General features: G+C 35.2%; 1 protein-coding gene across 15 annotated transcripts in view; it reads left to right on the top strand.

Annotated features, from left to right (window-relative positions):
• The window catches only part of PARD3 (par-3 family cell polarity regulator), a 462,214-nt gene that overhangs the window by 235,228 nt on the left and 208,444 nt on the right, over positions 1-18,542 (top strand). For all 15 annotated transcript variants that reach the window (XM_050915860.1, XM_050915861.1, XM_050915856.1 and 12 more), the window contains 4 exons: positions 623-714; positions 3,615-3,698; positions 13,372-13,497; positions 14,875-15,257. In XM_050915860.1, the coding sequence (XP_050771817.1) occupies positions 623-714; positions 3,615-3,698; positions 13,372-13,497; positions 14,875-15,257 (685 nt within the window). The remainder of the gene's footprint in view (positions 1-622; positions 715-3,614; positions 3,699-13,371; positions 13,498-14,874; positions 15,258-18,542) is intronic.

The raw sequence follows: 18,542 nt of genomic DNA, 5'->3' as shown, positions 1-18,542 counted from the left end.
TGTATATACTTTTTGGAAAGTCGAATTAAAAATAAAATCAATTGATTAGCATTAGAGCCTCACGTAACTCTTTGATGTCAGCCTTTTCTGGCATGCTATTAATAAAGGCCTGTGCTAATATGTTTAAAGAGATCTTGGTATTTTATGGAATTATACAAGCTGCATTTTCTTATACTGTTTTTAACTCTTTGCAAATGAGCCTCAGCGAGCTGCCTTGTGTGTTCAGTTGAGTCCCCAGTAACCTGCCCAGAGAGAGCTTGGAAGGAGTTTGCCCAAACACTGCTGACCATCAGCTGATTTTGTGCTTTTACTTGTCTACCTTTTAAAAAAATGCTGGCTGTGATAGCTTCTGTAGCATTGCTTTTATAACTGTAGTAAAATTATGCTATAAAACTGAATAAAATATAAATGTCCTTACAAAAACGCATAAAGTGATGAAAAACAATTTACAACCATTTCAGACAGCAACAGAAAAGATTTTTGTAGTTGTGGAAGCACACATTTCCACTGCACGTGTGGTAACCCCAATAATCTAAAAATGGTAAAATGGTATTATTAAAATGAGTTAACTTATTAAACCTAGGTTTAAATGATTTTTTTTTTCTTTTTTTTTAATATCTAGGATGAAGATCAAACAGAGGAGGACAACAGCAGAGTTGAGCCTGTTGGACATGCAGACACTGGTTTGGAGAATGCTACCAATTTTTCCCTGGAGTAAGTTACTAGCAGAACGCATTGTTTTAACAATGAGTCTTGAGACTTAACATAGACTAGCAAAAAACTCAGAATAATATGAGTGATACTGCTCTTAAGAAAGTGGAGCCGTCTTTTTTAGGTCATGTGTCATTTTGGTTTTAAACAATTTGCTTCATGGACCTTTTTAAAGCAGATTTTAAACAGTTTAAAAAGCCCGTGTTAAAGATGAGCATTGGAAACTTGACATTTATAAGTGCTGATGCTACAGTAGATTTTCTGCCTCAAAGAAGATGCTTATTTGATGGAACTCTGAAGACTTGACAGAAGGAATAGGGTCAGTGCTAGCACAAATAGATTAACAGGCAAGAATTTCAAAGGGGAAAATCTTAATTCCTGTCACCAGTTCACAGTCTGCTGGGAAGATGTGCGTGGGGGTCACATAAGTTGTGTGGCCAAAAACCTCATACTTTGTGAATGGATCAAAACTGATGTTGTTTAGGACTGGGAAGCTCTTCCTAATTTAAAAAAAAAAAAATCAGTAAAGGATATTTTATTTCATCACGAGATACAGCAAGCTTGACCTTTTGCATTTCATTGCAAAGAGCTGATCCATACCTCACTATGGAATTACTGAGAAAATATCCCTTCTACCCTTAAATTAAACCTTTTAAATTGATTAAACTTAAATTTTAAATAAAAATAAATCTTCTGCTCCTATTATTTCTGAATTAAATTATGATTCAGGTGCAGAGGGTTCAAATGTTAGATAAAGATCATGGTGACATCTATTAGGCAATACATGCTGAGTTTTACTCTGTTGCATTTACAAAATCTGTTACACTGTAAATTCCAAATGCTGTTTGCTAAATAGAGTTTGCAGAACTTCTATCAAATTTGATGCTTCTTGGTGTTGCTTTTAAGTAACTTACTGACTTTTCATCATATGCTACTTCATTCTTTTCTGTTTTGATATCGTACTTCTTTGTATGTTTGTTTGAAGTAGTTGGCCCAAACTTCTGAGAAAATCAGGAAGCAAAACTGAAACAATCTCTTTTAATAAGGGATCATTTCCTTTTGTTTTCTGTTTTACGGAGTTTAACATTTGAATTTGGGATGGATTTCTTTGAAGAAAAAGTATAAAAAAAAATGAGTGCCTAGACCTTAAATGTGTATTTTGGAAAAAAGGTAGGTTACTGACTCAAGCAATAGAACAAGTTAAGCAGTGTAGGCTGGATATGAAAACTGCCTTTTTTTATTTAAGCTGTGTTTCCACTTATGACAGTTCCAGGTGAATCACACTGATTTTCACTTGTTCTCTTCCTCAGCCCTCAATTTTCTTTTAAGCTAATAGGAAAGTCAGAAAAAAGTTGATCATAGGGGGCCGTAGGCATACCAATAGCAAAAGATGTCTTTTAGAGTACCTTTTGAAGGTGAAAGGTGTTGCTTGATTCCCGTGAGATGCTTTGTACACTAGTTAATGAAAACTTAGCCTTAACGTACAGTGAGAATGAAATGAAGTTAGCCTATACAGAAGCTGGGACAGGGAACATTACCAAATGCTGTAATGCTGTCAGTCATAAAACATTGGACCAGGTCTGAAGAATAACGCTTTTTTGGCTGATGTCCTTCCACTCTCCTGTTGTTGCAATACTTTCTTGAGCTAAACAGTGGTGACAGGGATAGAGACCTTCCATTTGTGTTGTTTAAGAAACGAGTTAAAAAAATCAGACACGAATTGAGGCATACAACAAATGTAAAGGCTACCTTAAAAATATATTTAAAAAATTTAATATGGAAGAAATAGAAAACAAACTGTAACGCGGGATTTTTGTTGACTTCCTAACAATATGTGGTCTGGTTATTCTCAAACTCCAGATTAAGCGCTGCAAGCTTTTCTGATGGGCCACCATATGATCAAGAGCTTATTGAAGGAAGTAGAAAATCTTTTACTGCTGTCATAGGGCATTGGTCTTGCTCTTTGCTCCATTTCTAGATTAAATTTGATTTGTATGCTTATGAGAAACAAGCTTCTCAAAGATCTGTGTATATATATGTAGTGCCAGGAAATATGGAAAAAGTATGTAGTACTGGAGAGAGGCATAAGCCACAAATTTAGATTGTGGCTTTTGTTCAGATCTCTCACTTCTAGATTTACTGAGAGGTTTGGCCTTCGTGTATTATTTTCTCATTTGGGTATTTATAACTCTTTATGGTTTATGGGCTATATTGCACCTTTCCAGATGTGGGCATGTTTCAAACGCATCAGTAGATTTGGTCCAAATCTATTTCTAGAATTTTTGCATGTCTCTTTCTGAACCTGTACTTTCCTCTTTCACTTTTTTCGTTTCTTTAGGGATTTCTTTAGGAATTACGATAAAACAAATTAATGTGTTTTAAAACGAGAAGAATATAACCAATTAAAAATTTAATAATTCTCATTTGATTAAGAGCTAGCTATGTGAAAGCTAATGTTAAGGCTTAGAGTAGACTTTCTCTAAGATAAAAAAATAAAGCATGCTAGTGCTATGATCAGCTTTTAGGCTTCTGAGGAAAAATTGTATGTGGTATTTAAGGTATTTCTGCTTAATGGTCCAAACAGTTAACTTAAATTTAACTTTAGAATAAGGAAGAAATAAAACAATATGCATGTGATGATGATGATACCTATTTTTATGTAGCAAACTAAGTTTACAGAAAATTTCTTTGATTTTTGTTTGTTTTATTAATTGAACTGTTTTTGATGATTGATCTCCTTTCATGCCATCAGATTAATCTTCAGGTACGTAGCATTCAACAATGCTTTCATCACCATGACTTGATTTCTGGAATGGTTTTGTTTTTCTTTGTATGTTTGTGTGGGGTTTTTTGGTTCCTTCACGATACATGTTCATATTCCCTCATTCGTCATTGTCTCACAGTGATATGGTAAAGCTCGTAGAAGTCTCCAATGACGGCGGGCCTTTGGGAATCCATGTAGTGCCTTTCAGTGCCCGAGGCGGAAGGTAACGTATCGTGTAGGATTTTAATTGAACTGTAACTTGCTGTGTTTTATCTTAGTTGTGTTAATTTTTGTATTATGTGCCTTTGCCTTCTGTTGAATATTGTATGTCTTTCAAAAGGCAGTCTCACTGATTAAGAAAGGAAGAAATGCAGGTTTACTGACTCTATGCTTGGAATGGACTCTAATGGAAAGGCTCTGCTTAAAAGGAGTTAGACCTATGGGGTTTTAATAGAGGTTCTGTTGTAATCTCACGGGAAATTGAAGTAAAAAGACCTTTCCTTTTGGACTCTTAAAAATTATAATCTGCTGCTATAATTCAGGTAGATATTTATGCAACATTTCCTTGCTGACTGTTTAGAGCCCCAAGTTCCCAAATAACAGCAAGAGTCTGAACCAGAGGTGTCCTACGCCTGAGCTTGGTAAGAGTGGAACAGAAAACAATCATCACGCTTTCAATATTTAGTGTTGTCCCATCTGTTGGGGTTAAAATGAAATAGCAAAACCAGTTGAACATTCTGGTTTTGGGAAAGGTGAACCTATTTTATTATATGACAGGCTGGAACTCCTGAAGTTGGATTGTTTACAAAAAAAAGTGTAAAGAAAGTCCTTTACATTAAAAAATATAATGTGGGGGATTATATTAGTAAACAGAATGCATCATCTCTAATGCTTACTTTGCTAAAGTAGAGTTTTAGCATTTAGGGTCATTAACATCATCTCAGAAAAATAGCTTAACTTTTGTAGTAATTAGTGGTGGATTTGAAGCTTTTAAGTATGTTAAAAAATGATAGTTCTTCAGGAATATATGCAAATTTTATTTTGGTGATGCATATTCTAAGTATATGCTGTATTTTCCCTCTTTAAGGAAAAGGGGAACAAATACATATTTTAAAAAGTAATCTTTGATTACACATGAAGGGGTGTTATGTTCTCACATGTCTGTTGACCCAGCAACAATTTCAGTTTAGTAATTAAGAGCAAAACTAGCTTGCTATACATATATATATCTCAAATATTAATATCCTCTTTTCAGAAATGATAAATCTATTTTTCTGTACCTTCACAGGATTTCGAACACAGTATAAGAGCTTTATTTGCAGTTGTCACTTTAAACCCAATGCTTTCGTAGCCATACTGACATGTATTATGAGAAAATGTAATTTACTTTAATTTAAGGCTACTTTTTCTGACGACTACAAGTATCAAGAACAAAATTCGGTAAAGTGGTAAATTCTTCTCTTCATAATCTGAAATTTAGTAAATTCAGTGTGGGGATGGAAAGGGCATGAGTGAATGATACTTCAAACATAAACCCAGAAGTAAATCCCATAAAGTTGGAAATGGTTGAAATGTTCATACAGTTATCCGGGATTTAGACAGTGTGTAGGCCAAGAAAAAGACCAGTTTAAGAATGTTGGCTGCCTACTAAGTACTTGTTTAATAAAATTGATGTTAGAAATGTGTATTTTGACATTTTAAATAAGAATTTTAACTCAAGTAAAATTCATTTCCAGGATCTTAATGTGGTTGTCAAGTCTGAGGCGAAGCTTAAACTGTTTGTACATGATGAGAGTATGTAAAATGAAAAAGCCGTAAACACAGAAATAAAATATCTCACTTTTTTTTTAAGCATGCTAGCTATGTCAAGAGCTACGAAGGACTTTGAACTCTTTTTTTTGTCCTGAGTTTGGGATTATATGATAAAGTTTTATTACAGGAAAGCCAATTTTAAATGTAGATGTTTAGAATCAGGAGATACTTGAAAATCGAATTCTGTTACAAGGGAAAGAATTTTTATATTAAAATTTATCTACTTTTTCTTCATATTACTAGAATTCCCCTCATTGAAAAATGGATGGTACGTGCAATTGCTGTCTGAGTTTTTTCAAACCCTCTCAAAATAATCTGCTGGAGAGGGGAGATACTTGGGTCCATGTCTTGAAAGTGTGGAGGAGCAGAGATGGAGAGGACCTCGGATATTTCGAAAACATTTCTCCCATGCTCTCTGCGTTGTAGTGGAAGAAGAGTAGAGTTCATTGCTTGGTATTGATTATAAGCACTTGTGTTGTACTGCTGCTTTACTGTCAGCTGTGCCCACACCTCTGTGTGCTTTCAGTGAGAACAAAAACATTTTCTCCAGCTGCCTGCAGCCTGCAGTGTGGGCAAGGAAAGGAATGCACCCGGCTTCAGTTTTGGAGCACTTGGTGGGGGTTTTTGGTTTCTTTTTCGTTTGGGTTTTTTTGTTTTTTTTTTTTTTTTCCCTCCTGGTCCCCCAGCTCTTTTGAGCAGTTAAGATAATATACACTTGGTTCTTCTTTTGCTAGATTCAGAGGGAGAGCAGATGCTTGGCAGGGATCCTCTTCTGCCTACTAGTTTCTCAGTCTAGCACATGGCTGCTCTTTGTTCCTCCTCTGGCTGCAAAGCATAATGCTCCGTGCTACAGTGAACTAGCTTACTTGAGCAGAGGATCTGCTCAGTAGAAAGCTAAACATACAAAACCAAACACAGGACTCAGTAAAGACTTTGAGGGATGTCCAAAAAGAAAAGATCTGATGTATCATATAGCTTAGTCCATTGGCCCATCATTGTTTTATATTTGCTTGGTGTTCAATTCCAGTCATGCTGTGTTTTCAATTATTTTTCTTCCAGTTACTTCCTTTTGCTTTTGACAATGTTGCTCAATAGGCAATGGTTGTTAAATCAATAATTTTAAAAAGTGAGAAAGTGTAAAAACATACTAATGCAATTCTCCCTTTTTTCCCCTATGCAATATGCAGGGGCCTTCTCCCACCAAAAAACTCCCTGTCACCCAAAGCAAACGCCCCAAACCTCTAAAAGTTATGTCATAACTATGTCCTTTATTTATATAGAGGAAATATTTGACTTTTTCATGGTCTTTTGAGGGTTTGGGTTTGGAGTAAGAATCTGTCTTCAATATTGGCTTTTGATCTTGAACAAAATCTGTAAAGATCTCTGCCTCGTCTATATAGATGCTACTAATTATTTCTGTTCCTAGTAAAACTGAGACTTTTTTTTTTAATGAAAAAAAAAACCAAACACCTCTTCGTAATTCTATGGGAAAAGTACTATTGATTTGGATAGACATGGTCAAACTTTTCTTCTATGGATATATTTTCTTATTATCCTTCTGTTTTTATCTCTAGAAGTTTATCAGTCCTTTACTGGCCTTTCTGATCATATGCTTTGGATAACAAGAGTTTGTTCACCTTATCAAAAGGGAGGAGGGGTATACATATTCGTCACCTTATGGTTGTGAAGTTTTTCAAGATAGAAGTTTTGTTTGCAAAACCTGCTTGCGCATTTTTGCAATGGGATAGATGCAGTGCTAAGTGGAATAGGAGGCATGAAAATGAAAGCAGAAAGAAGGACAGAACAGAAAGTGAACAGGAAAATTTTTAGATAAGAGGAGAGCAAAGATGAAATGAATGAGAAAGCATAAAAGGAAAGAAAATTCTAAATCTGTGCAAAATTGCCTTTAGCACCAATCCTTCCTTCTTACTAGGTGCTCAGAGAGGAGAGCAAGCACTCACTCCCTTAAGAATAGCATTTGATGGGGATGTTATGTGTTATGTTAGTGAATAAATGGGGTTACATTGAGTTCTCCTCTGCAAGCTTAATAGTAATTATAGCATAATTTACCGTTATATGGCCTCTACTTTTAAGAGTCTTAGAAATCTTCTCAAGCTCTATACCCTAGCCGCTCTTCCGAAATCCTGCCATGTCTGTGTTTGGAAGGAGCTTCAACTGACACAAGGAATATATGAGATAACATCAGAAATCTCTCTGAATAATTATATGGAAGTTATAGTCTCATAGTCCCAAGACTACTGTGAAGTCTACTTAGTAAAATAGAGCAGAAGAGGATTTGGATATTCATCTGAAAACCCCGTAAAGAACATCCATTAATAAGTATTAGACACGTTACTTTGATGCAGAGCAGTACGTAGGGCTCTGCCAGCTGTTCTTCCTATTGAAGCATGCCACAAAATCCATGATAAACTGTACAGCTAAAACCTGGCAGCTAAAAATATTTAATCTGTGTTGTTATGTTATATATCCTAAATGTCTTAAAAATATTAAGGAAGTCTCAGAAGAATGGGAAAAATAAGAGACTGAATTTTATTGCTTTTTGTCAGTTTAAATGACAAATGTAACAGATTTTATTAAAAAAATGAAAAACCTCAAATGAAGGTAGGAATTGATGTATACACAATCCCCATACTGGAAAATCGTGTATATGTTTTTCTGTTCTGTAGTTCGGTTTGTTTTTTTTTTTTTTTTTTCTTTTAGTGGGAGTGCCCTTCATTTTCTAGAGTTTATAAATCACTTCATATTTCACTGTAAAAGTTTTAGTCTTTTACTCAAGATACAAAGAAAACTAAAGTAATATGTAATGGCCATTGTCTATACTGAGAGTCCTTAATACCGCCTTCAAGGTGCCTCTCTAACGATAGTACTCTGTTTGATCGTCTAGGAGGTATGTTATCTGCATCTCCATTTATTCCTCTCCTGCATTTCCAACCTTTTAAGTCTCAAAGGTAGCCATGGTTTTCAAAAACATATGCATTGGGAAAAGATTCCCTGTGGTGTGAATGTACCGTTCCCTCACTCTTTTAGCTGAATTCAAGGCTTTCTTTGTCTGATCTCAGCCTTTAAAAAGTTATATAAACTTAATGTGAAGTATTATTCAAGCTAAAAAGCTGAGGAGTAGTTACCAAAGATTGGAAATTGGTTCTGGACTTCAGGCATGAAAGCTGATAAAGTTATTTTAATGCCTCCGCAGTAGCACCGTGACGTCAATGTTGTGCAAAGGAGTTTATGTCCAATTTAGCATTGATCAGCCACGATAATTTAACTTGAACAAACAAGCTGATTTGCCTACTCTGACCTCCAACAGGAAATTTATACCGTGTTTATGTTCCTGTAGAACTTCTTGGAGATCTTTCATTGCGTGGAACCGCTACACATCGACTTTTCAATCAATCCTTATTTTTGCCCCTTAATCTAGTTTTTGCCTTTTCATGTTTAGTGACTTTACATAAACATCTAAATTGGTTATTTTCTGTTCTGTCTGATTTGATTATATTACAGTTAGCTTGCAGGTAATAGGTAAATAACTTCAGTGTGTATGTACAATGGGCGGTGATGGCCAAATCATATTCTAGATGCTCAATGTAATATTTTTATTACTCTTATAGTATTTACACTGTCAGTTTTTATTAAGACAAATTATCATCATTTCCATACAGATGGCATGTGGGGAGTTCACAATTTCAAAGAACTACCCAGACTAACTCAGGCAATTTAGATGTCAATAAAACATTTGCTGCTTATTTCTAGTTTTATCATTGGTTGTAATTTATACTGAGAACTGAAATGTTAACACATGTAGCTGAGTTTATTTTAATTGTATAATTAGAGTAATGAACCTTGTGGAAATACAGTGGTGCAAATGCTAATATAATCTAAACTGTTTACATTCCCAGTTAGGTATTTAAAACAAATACAAAGATTGAGCTCTGTGCTTTGATACTGTTTCCGTTCTGTCCCCATGTCAGCTAACGTTAGTCTAAAACAGTGCAGGTACCAAATTTCCATTTATAATTATCATTTCCACAGGGTTGTAGACTTGCAGAGTGTTTTGCAGAGGTTCACACAATATTTAATCTCATCTTGAAGAAGTTATAGTTTAAAACATTTATAAAGGAAGAATTTATGTTAGAAAACATGTTGAATTACTTTAACTGGACAAGATTAAGCAAATTCAAATGCACCCATATATTTGTATGCTACATGGTTGTGTTTAAACAAACATATATACTGACTTTTGTATTTTATACTAGATTAGTTTACAGGCTTTAAAAATTTATGTTTTCCTAATGTAGGAAACGTAATGTTGAAACTGTAGTAGAGCTACATCTCCACTTATCAGGATTAATGGTGGTGGCATATGGCAGGGGAAGAAAAATCCAATTAGTTTTTAGGTTATTGCATATTTGCAATATCAGGTCTACTCTGTTTATCTCCAGTTACTGCAACAACAAACATGAATTCCCATAATGCCTTTTTTTAGAGTCATATTCTTACATCTAACCATAATATGCTGAAGAAATACTGTAGGAAATTGATAGGCTTTTGTTACTAAAATTTTCAGGAACATACATTTTCTGCAAGTTCTAGAAGAGTTTACTCTGCTATGCAGAACAGCATTCAGGAAATTGTTTCTGGAACTGTGTCTAAAGAGACCTTTTGCCCCATGTGTTTATGTAAAAAAATTAAATAAATTAAAAGGCACTGTGAGGATCCTGGTTTCAAATTTGACTCGGGCTGTTCATCTAGCCTTGAATCTGTTCTCAGTGACTTTAGCTTTATATGCCTTGGTTAACCTAGCTCTAACATTTGTTAAAAAGCAAAATCCTCATGAGCACCATATGTTGTGTCTGAGATGAGCAATCTTGCATTAGTAGAACTTGTAGCCTTTGTTTCATGAGATTCTTTGCAATTTTTACTGGTAGTTTACTTATGAGTTACTTTTTTTTTACCGTTGGTTAGGATTAGTAATATTTTTACTAGATTTGAGAGCTTAGGTGAGGTAAATTAAGAAATGACAAACCATGCATAAAGATGCATGTTGCATTAAGAATGTAACTGCAGAATGCGAAACAGTAGAAAGCAGCCTTTCAAGAAAAATGCTATGAAAAACCATTGATAGACCAATTACTTTGTAATCATAAGTATGTGGAGACATTGGGATGAAATAAGCATATTATTTTGTAGAGAGTATTGGCATAGTATTAACTTGGAGTGTTGTACTTTGTGTAGAATATGTTTTGATATTTAGCATATTGGTATTTTGATAATTTTTATATTTAACCACATAAACAAAACACATATTGCAGTTACTGTGTATGCTTGCATGCAAGCATTGCATGCACATGCAGATGCTGAGTTGTCTGGGCATTACAGAGGAGCACACCTGCATCAAAGTGCTGTTGGGCATGAAGTGAAAGAAAAGGAAGAGTAGACACGATTCTTTTCTCTCCCTCTCAAATATTTTGGTGGTTTTCTCTTAAATGTAGCATTCCCGATTTTATATTTGCTTGCTTACCTCTTCCCCATTTAGAGATATCCTGTTCAGTAATTTCACTTTGGGGCTCAAAGACATTGTCTCCCCAGAGAAATTCAACAACTCACAAGTGAAAAAGTCACAAACTTGTTTTCTAACCATCAGTTTTATATGTATCAAAACTATAAGTCTGATAAAAATAATGTAGTGACGGCATGCAAGTCTTTCCTTTTTATCATTAACATTCATAACTGTTATTTTAGTGGTTTCTGCAACAAACAATCTATAAAATTTTATTTTTATAATTATTTATCATTTTTAAAAGTCTGAGACTGTGTTCAAAACTTATTTTAGACAACAGAAGGAAAAAGGGATTGAATCAATATTTTTAAAATTTGTTTTGTTTTACTTCCTGTGACAACATACCTTCAAAATTATCAGCAAATTTTAGTACAATAAATGGAGCACAATGTGGTCATTAAGTTAGTGTGTGACTGTTGTGGACTTTTAGAATTTTTTGTCATGCAAACTCTTAGAGGATTGTGGGAAAGGCAAACAGAAAACCACCTAAAATATCTAGATAATACGAGGTGTTTCACTACCTTGGTGATCAGAAAACAAAAAAACCCATGGAAGAATTGTTTTTGCTTTGGGAAATTTGGGAAAATTGGGTTTGTTTTTTTTTTATTTTCCTTTTTAATGGGAGGTGCTGCATTGTTGGAAGGAATCTACAAAAGGTGGAACTTTCCAAACCGAAAGAATATCGACTTGGGATGGGGAGGGATAGGACTAGGTACACACTAGTATTGGTTGTGTTTCTCAAGATTTTTTTTTTTTTTTTTTTTTCTTTCCCTGAAATGCATGTATTCTAGAGAAATGATACTTTAGCTTTATGGAATCTTTCTGGTCCTGACGCTCACCAGTGTTATTGCAAAGAGACAGATTGTTAATTGCAGCAGCTGAGCTAAGGTCAAGCCCAATCCCAGTTAGCATCAGTGACTGCACTCAAGCGGTCCATCGGGAACCAAATGAGGGTGGAGAAGGTTTGCCTCTGATGGGATCTCCGGACGGGTCAAAGGTGCAGTACGTTAGGTGTTTGCAAAATACTCCGTATCAGTTGGAAACAGAATAGTATCACTTAAATGTTAATGTCTGACTCAAACTTCATTTGATGATTTGTGTTGTCAAAATGCTTTATGTTGTTTTTCTCCTCACAGTCTGTTTACATGTATAGATCCTTTCAACATCATATCTTAATGTCTCTAGGTGGTTCCAAAATGGAAATACTACTAGGATCGTTTCTCTTACTCCTTCACCTGCCTTGTAGGAGAAAACGTATGACTGTTCCATAAAAGAAATATCTTATTTGCATATGTTGATGATAAATTAGTAAATGAAGAATTTAAAGTGGAAGAAATAAGTTAAAGTTAATTTTGTTTTTCTGACCCATTTGATGAAGTGCTCAAGTGCATATATAACTTTTGAGCGCATGAGGAGTCCTTTTAAGCATCATTGACTGCTCATTTACTGTGAGGTATGTGTGAAAGTGCTATGATCACTGGAAGTTTTGTGCCAAAAGACATATGTGGTCTTGCAATTCCTGCCATGCAACCAAGTATTTTTCACATCATGCCTTGAAATGACTTCTGAAAAAAGTATTGCTGTTGACTTGGATGATGTGAATTTGACCCACTGATACATCCTATGGGATTTCAATGTAAAGCTGATCTTCTTTAAAAAAAATCAAGTGCAGTGTTGATGCAAGAATAATCCTGAAGATTGAATCCTTCTTCAGACCTAGAGTTCAGGTATATATATCCACTCTTTAGGATCCATTTCATAATTTCAGGTTGAATATTTGTTTACCTTTTCTCTCTAAGAATGTCCTTAAGTTGACACTGTGGATAAGCACTAGACAGAGGTGACCAGCTCATTGCACAGAGGCTATCAAATGGTAATTGTCTTCAGTCATTACTGAACCAATTAATTTAAGATAATATGCTGAATTAAAAATGGCATTTAAGTTTTTAATTTTCTCTTTGCTGTTTAGTAAAAAAAGTTAAGGTTTAAAAATAAAAGCATTTGGTTCACGTGAAGTTCCTGAATCCTCTATCCATCCCTTCATTATAGGCTGCTTATTACGTGAGATGACCCCACGTTTCACTTGCACAGGAGCAGTAGTGATGGCTGTGGTATTCTCTGCTAATTCAGAAATTCAGATTTTAAGTTGAACCTGTTCAGTTAACCAGCAGAAAAGTTGCCGGCTCTCAGATGTGTGGTGCTTCTTGGAGCTTTTACTGCTCAGAAATCTAGGCCTTTTGCAAGAATGGATGTGCTATCACCACGCTGCCTGTTCATTCTTACTTTTAAATGACATGCTTAATTCACCTAGGCTTTTTGTTTCATGGATAAGGGATAATAATTCAGGTAATGCTTATAAATTGTTTGAAACTATGGTATCCTACTTCAAGGTAAAGATGGTTTAAAATTTAGTTTCTATAGTGATTATGATAAAATATTAAATCAGTAGGATTTTCTATGCTGCAAGTTGTTCGAACAGTAATCATTTGTAATCTTAATGTTCCAGAACCCTGGGGCTGCTGGTAAAGCGATTGGAGAAGGGTGGAAAAGCAGAACAAGAAAACCTTTTTCGTGAGAATGATTGTATTGTCAGGATTAACGATGGAGACCTTCGGAATAGGAGATTTGAACAGTAAGTGTACTTACCACACATTACATTGCATTATTTAATCTTTAACACTGCACCTTGCAGTAATTTGAAGAAAGTAAGAAAAAATTGTGTAAGCTTGCCTTTCTAACACAGAAGAGATACACTACGGGACATTAGTGGTTTTTAATTAGCCAAACTACAAAAAATTCAGGATAATTATTGTCATTAGAGTCTATGCACTTCTCATTTGATTGTTTTTGCACATTACGGATTTTTTTCTTCTTGCATTGATAAACTGTTTGTCCTGAAATTCCCATATGACTTCTGCTCTTATACTTGCGATGCATCATGTTCAATATAAGTGGACAGCATGGAGACTTTATTTTTAACATTTTAAAAATATTTGTGGTTTTATATGTGTGAGAACTAAAGGTACTAGATGCAGAAACTTCCTGGAGAGGTTTGAGAGATCATAAATATTTGCTCAGTGGATGCTTGGACTTGGTAGAACCCCGAAATGGTGAATCAGAAAGACTTGTAAAAGCAAAATCAGGTTGTAGTTCACACACAGATAATTGAAAGAGAAAGCAGAAAGAGGTACACAGAAAATGAGTTATTTCAAAGGTGATAATATTGTTCTGAAAACCCTAACATGCTGAGGGCCAAAGGAATATAATTTATTCTGATCATCCTATACTTAATATACATTTGAAATGTGTTTTTTATTTCTTTGACTCTAACCTGGATTGGAACAAGACGCTGTACCATATGGTTGAAAGCAGCTTGTCTCTGCTTGTTCTATGGTTCTGAATCACAATTTAAGTCTGTCAAAAGACTTGTTGACTTTGTGCACTTTGTATCGTGACCTAGAGCCCAATGTCTGTCTGTGCAGGATTAAGCATTTTTTTCCTATTTCTTAATGTTGTATTCTGAAAGACTACTAACTTACAAAAAGTGAAGCGTAAACTAGACTTTTTGCAAGACTGCATATACTCTCAGCAAATTATGGAAATACATAGTCTTTGTCTAAAGTGTAATTTTCATTCTAATAATTCTGTTGTCACTGTGATTACTGTTATCACAATTATCGCAATTATCAAGGTTCAAAACAAAAGGCCACTGCAGTCTTGCCATAGAACTGTCTGCATTTCAAGACTGTGGTTAAAATTTTTGCTTTTCCGAATCCAGTATTTGGTACATTAGTTGTTAAGCATATTTAACCATTGTGTTGACCTAAAGCAATAAACCTTAGCAAAAAGCAGACCAAGTAGACTAGTGAACAGATTCAAGTTTTATGGTTTATGCTTGAATGCAATGTGTCTGTCAGCTCGTGTTGCTTAATTATCATTAGTAATTATGCTTATGTCTTGTAGTCTGCCAGTCCTAATTTGCTAATTTTCTGTGCATTTTGAAACCTAGAGCACAGCATATGTTTCGCCAAGCCATGCGTACGCCGTTCATTTGGTTCCACGTGGTCCCTGCAGCAAATAAAGAGCAGTATGAACAGTTGTCCCAAAGCGAGAAGAATACGTACTACTCCAGCCGGTTCAGCCCCGATTCCCAGTATGCTGACGGCAAAAGTATTAACAATTCTGGACTTCACACGTTGCAAAGAATGTCTCGAGCGGGTAACCAGTCCGATCAGACAGACTCCTACTCGCAGCTACCTCATAGTGTGAATTCATCAGGGAAACCACCCTCGGGCCTGGTACCATCACCTCAGAAAGTTCTCGCCTCCACTGCAAACAGTGGGTATAACACCAAAAAGATAGGGAAGAGGCTCAGTATACAGCTGAGAAAAGGTAAGGCACTAGTGTGCTCCTCATATAGCATGAGGTATCTGTGTGTAGTGTATGTACCTGTGTCCGGTGCCATTGTATTGGGCAGGACAGCTTGCAGTAGCATGGGAGACGTGATGGGTTGATTTTTGAAGCCAAGGGGCTGAGTTGTCCCTGATGGCACGCCCAGGAGTCCAGCCCTGCATTTGGTGTGTGCAGCGTGTTTGCAAAAGGCCATTTTGAAGAGTACTTCAACGTTGTTTTCTGTCTCTCAACTAATAGAGAAGTGCAGTAAGTGCTACAGATTCTGTTGGCCAAGACGTAGGGAGTGGTGAACTATTTAATATAAATAAATAAGCTAAAATAGCCCATATTCTGTACTTTACAGTTATAATGACTTTTCAAATTGAGTAAGTGTAGGTTTGCCATTAGATTTTAAGAGTATGTTGGATCCACTTGGTAAATTGGACTTTCTAATTTCCAGCTAAAGCTTTTCTTTATTCCACTGGGATGTGAAAGTCTTTGTTTAAATGGTTGAGACGTAATGTGATATTTCCTATCTTGGCCCTTATGCTAATGTAATTTGAAAGGGGGTAAGAGACTATTTAAGGGCAGAGGAGAAAGCGGTGTGCGCTTATCTCAACATCTGTGTTATATGTGCACATGTAGATGCATTGGTACATCCATGGAATTTTTATGATGTGTTAAATGTCCTAAGTGAGAAAATTTGGCATTTTTGTGTAGTTACCATCTAGATGCTTTAAAGATAGTTTGAAGTATAATAAAATGACATTTAGACGCAAGTATTTCTTAGCTCTTGGGAAATTATTTTTTTAAAGGATTATACATGCTGTAAGCTTTATGGTATTAAAATGAGCATGTTTAAGGTTAGATATAATTTGATCTCTAGCAGCAAGAATAGGGTTTACATTACACAGCAAAAAGTTTACCCATGTGACAGTATTGTTTGTGAAAAGTACGTTCCCCTTAGGACAGTGTATGTGCTTAGTGTTAATAATTTTTATTAATTAATCTTTTTATTGAAAGGTATTGAAGACAAAGCATTGAATGGTAGAGATTTTACAGTTTCACAGGTGCCAGGCTACTTGTCACATTATCATTATGCTTTCCTTTCTGTGAACTTCACATGAACCACCAGATTGCTTCTTTCTGGTTGCTGAATTTTAAGCTCTACAAACTTGGATGACATAAGGTTGAGTTGACAGTTTGCTTCTGTTGTTGATGCTCCTTCAAGAAATTCTTTAGGCCATCAGCTCAGATCAGCCTGCTTGGAAAAACTTATTGTTATTGGCTGAGTAAGGAATCACTGTGCTTACAAATATGCTCTTGGTCACTACAGTGATTTTTACCTATTTTTTTTTTTGTCTGTGAAAGCCTGTAGAAATATCACTTGGACATCACATAAAAGAATTCTTAGCCAGGAGTGGAAATATACATTTCATATCATTTAAAAGCACCAACAAATGAATATAGAATATAGGAACACAATATTTTTGCATGAAACAAATGTGGCGTTATATATATATAAAAGCTGCTTATAAGATACGAGAGTATAATTTTGATGTGTCATGGATTCTTTGACTGTGATGTGAGGTTGCATTTTGGTCATCTTGCACTGGATACTGTTTCATAAATACTCTCCCCGCTTCCTTTATGTAACTTAGCCTTGCTGGCACCAATATATTGGATGGTTTTGGAGTGAAGGAGATACGTGCTACCCGTTGATGGAAAGTAACCTGTAAGATACTTTAACAGCTAGTTTACACCAGAGAAGTTTGATGGCTCTTAGGCTAGTAAAAGCTTTGAAATCCATATTTAGGATATATTTCAGAAGTTTAGAGGGGATATTTGTTCTTAACAGTTTGCTTATGTGAGAATACTACTTATGAAGAAGTGGCACCTAGTTCAGATTATAGACAGAAACGGTATAGTATACTGTATTTTATGCATGGTGATATTTTAAAAAATACTTGTGCATAAGGAAGGATACCTTTTTATCGTTGCTGTCCTTCATTTGTTAATATCCACTGCAGGCAAAACACTTAAGGATGCCCCCAAGTAGTTTGTTATAAATATGAGTGCAATAAGGATGTTGATTGTCTTTGATTATTCCTAATGAAGGATGTTGTAATAATACAGGCTTTATAGATATTTGACAAATGTGCTTTCTTTGTAGCTAACAGACAGCAGTTATTTCACCAATTACCATCATTAGATTAAAAACTCCTTGTGGGGTGCATTAAGGCATACAAGCATGTAAGGCTTCATCTTGAAATTCACTTTCGATTTAACCTGTGCATTCTGGTTAATGATGTAGTATATGAGAATTGACTCTTTTTCAATACAGACAGACTTTCTTTATTACAGCTGTGTTTCTATATATTGCATGAGCTTTATTATATAAAATGACATGGTAAGATAACCCTACAGTATGTGCTTCTGTAATTATGATTTCTTAATATTTATTGCTGTTTTGGCATTTTAAAATAACCTGAACTTTCATAGGATTTAGCTGTTTAATAAAGTCAGAAGAGAAGGTCAGTCATATGTTTCAGTCAATGCAGAATGTTTGTTGGCTTTTCTAAATGAAAATGGATATCCGTTTATCTTTCCTTAAAGGTCAGGGCCTGAACTTTTAGCATATAGATGTAGGGGTTATTGCTGATATTCTAATGCCGTTAAGGCTGTGTAACAGTCTAGCTTAATAGCTCACACAAATTAAGATAGTGCAAGACATGACAGCGAGCCTATGTTTATATATATTTTGGTGCAAGCTGACAAACAGTAAGTATAAATAAATAAAAATAGTTCTTTACGGCTAATACATAGAGAAAATAAGACCACTGATCTAACACCCAGAGTGTTAGGACAAATTTTGACCTCATATACACCAAGACAATTCCAGAGTGTTTTTTCTTTGACTGCAAGGGTTCGAGCCAATGCAATTGAGAGAAATTTAGTCCAGCACTTATAAATAATAAATAACCAATTATACAACAAATGATCCTAAGGCTTAGTCTTTGAGCACTGAGTAACTTGCAGCATTTAGCCTGATACTCGCTAAAACATTCAAAAGACTGCTTTTCAATTGGACATTGTATTAGTCAGATTTCATACATACTGGTTTTGACACCACTGTACTAAGACAAGCCTGAAGTATTCAGTCTTTAAATTAGCTTCCTTTTATTTGATTGCCCTTAAGTGTAATGCTTATTGTGTCGGATCATTTCCATCTATAACTATATATTTGCCTAGCTAAATTAAATATATAATTCTTGAGGTAAAATG

This window comes from Gymnogyps californianus, chromosome 2 (genome assembly GCF_018139145.2).
Source record: "Gymnogyps californianus isolate 813 chromosome 2, ASM1813914v2, whole genome shotgun sequence".
NCBI classification, from domain to species: Eukaryota; Metazoa; Chordata; class Aves; order Accipitriformes; family Cathartidae; genus Gymnogyps; species Gymnogyps californianus.
This window is presented reverse-complemented; position numbering and strand designations above follow the sequence as displayed.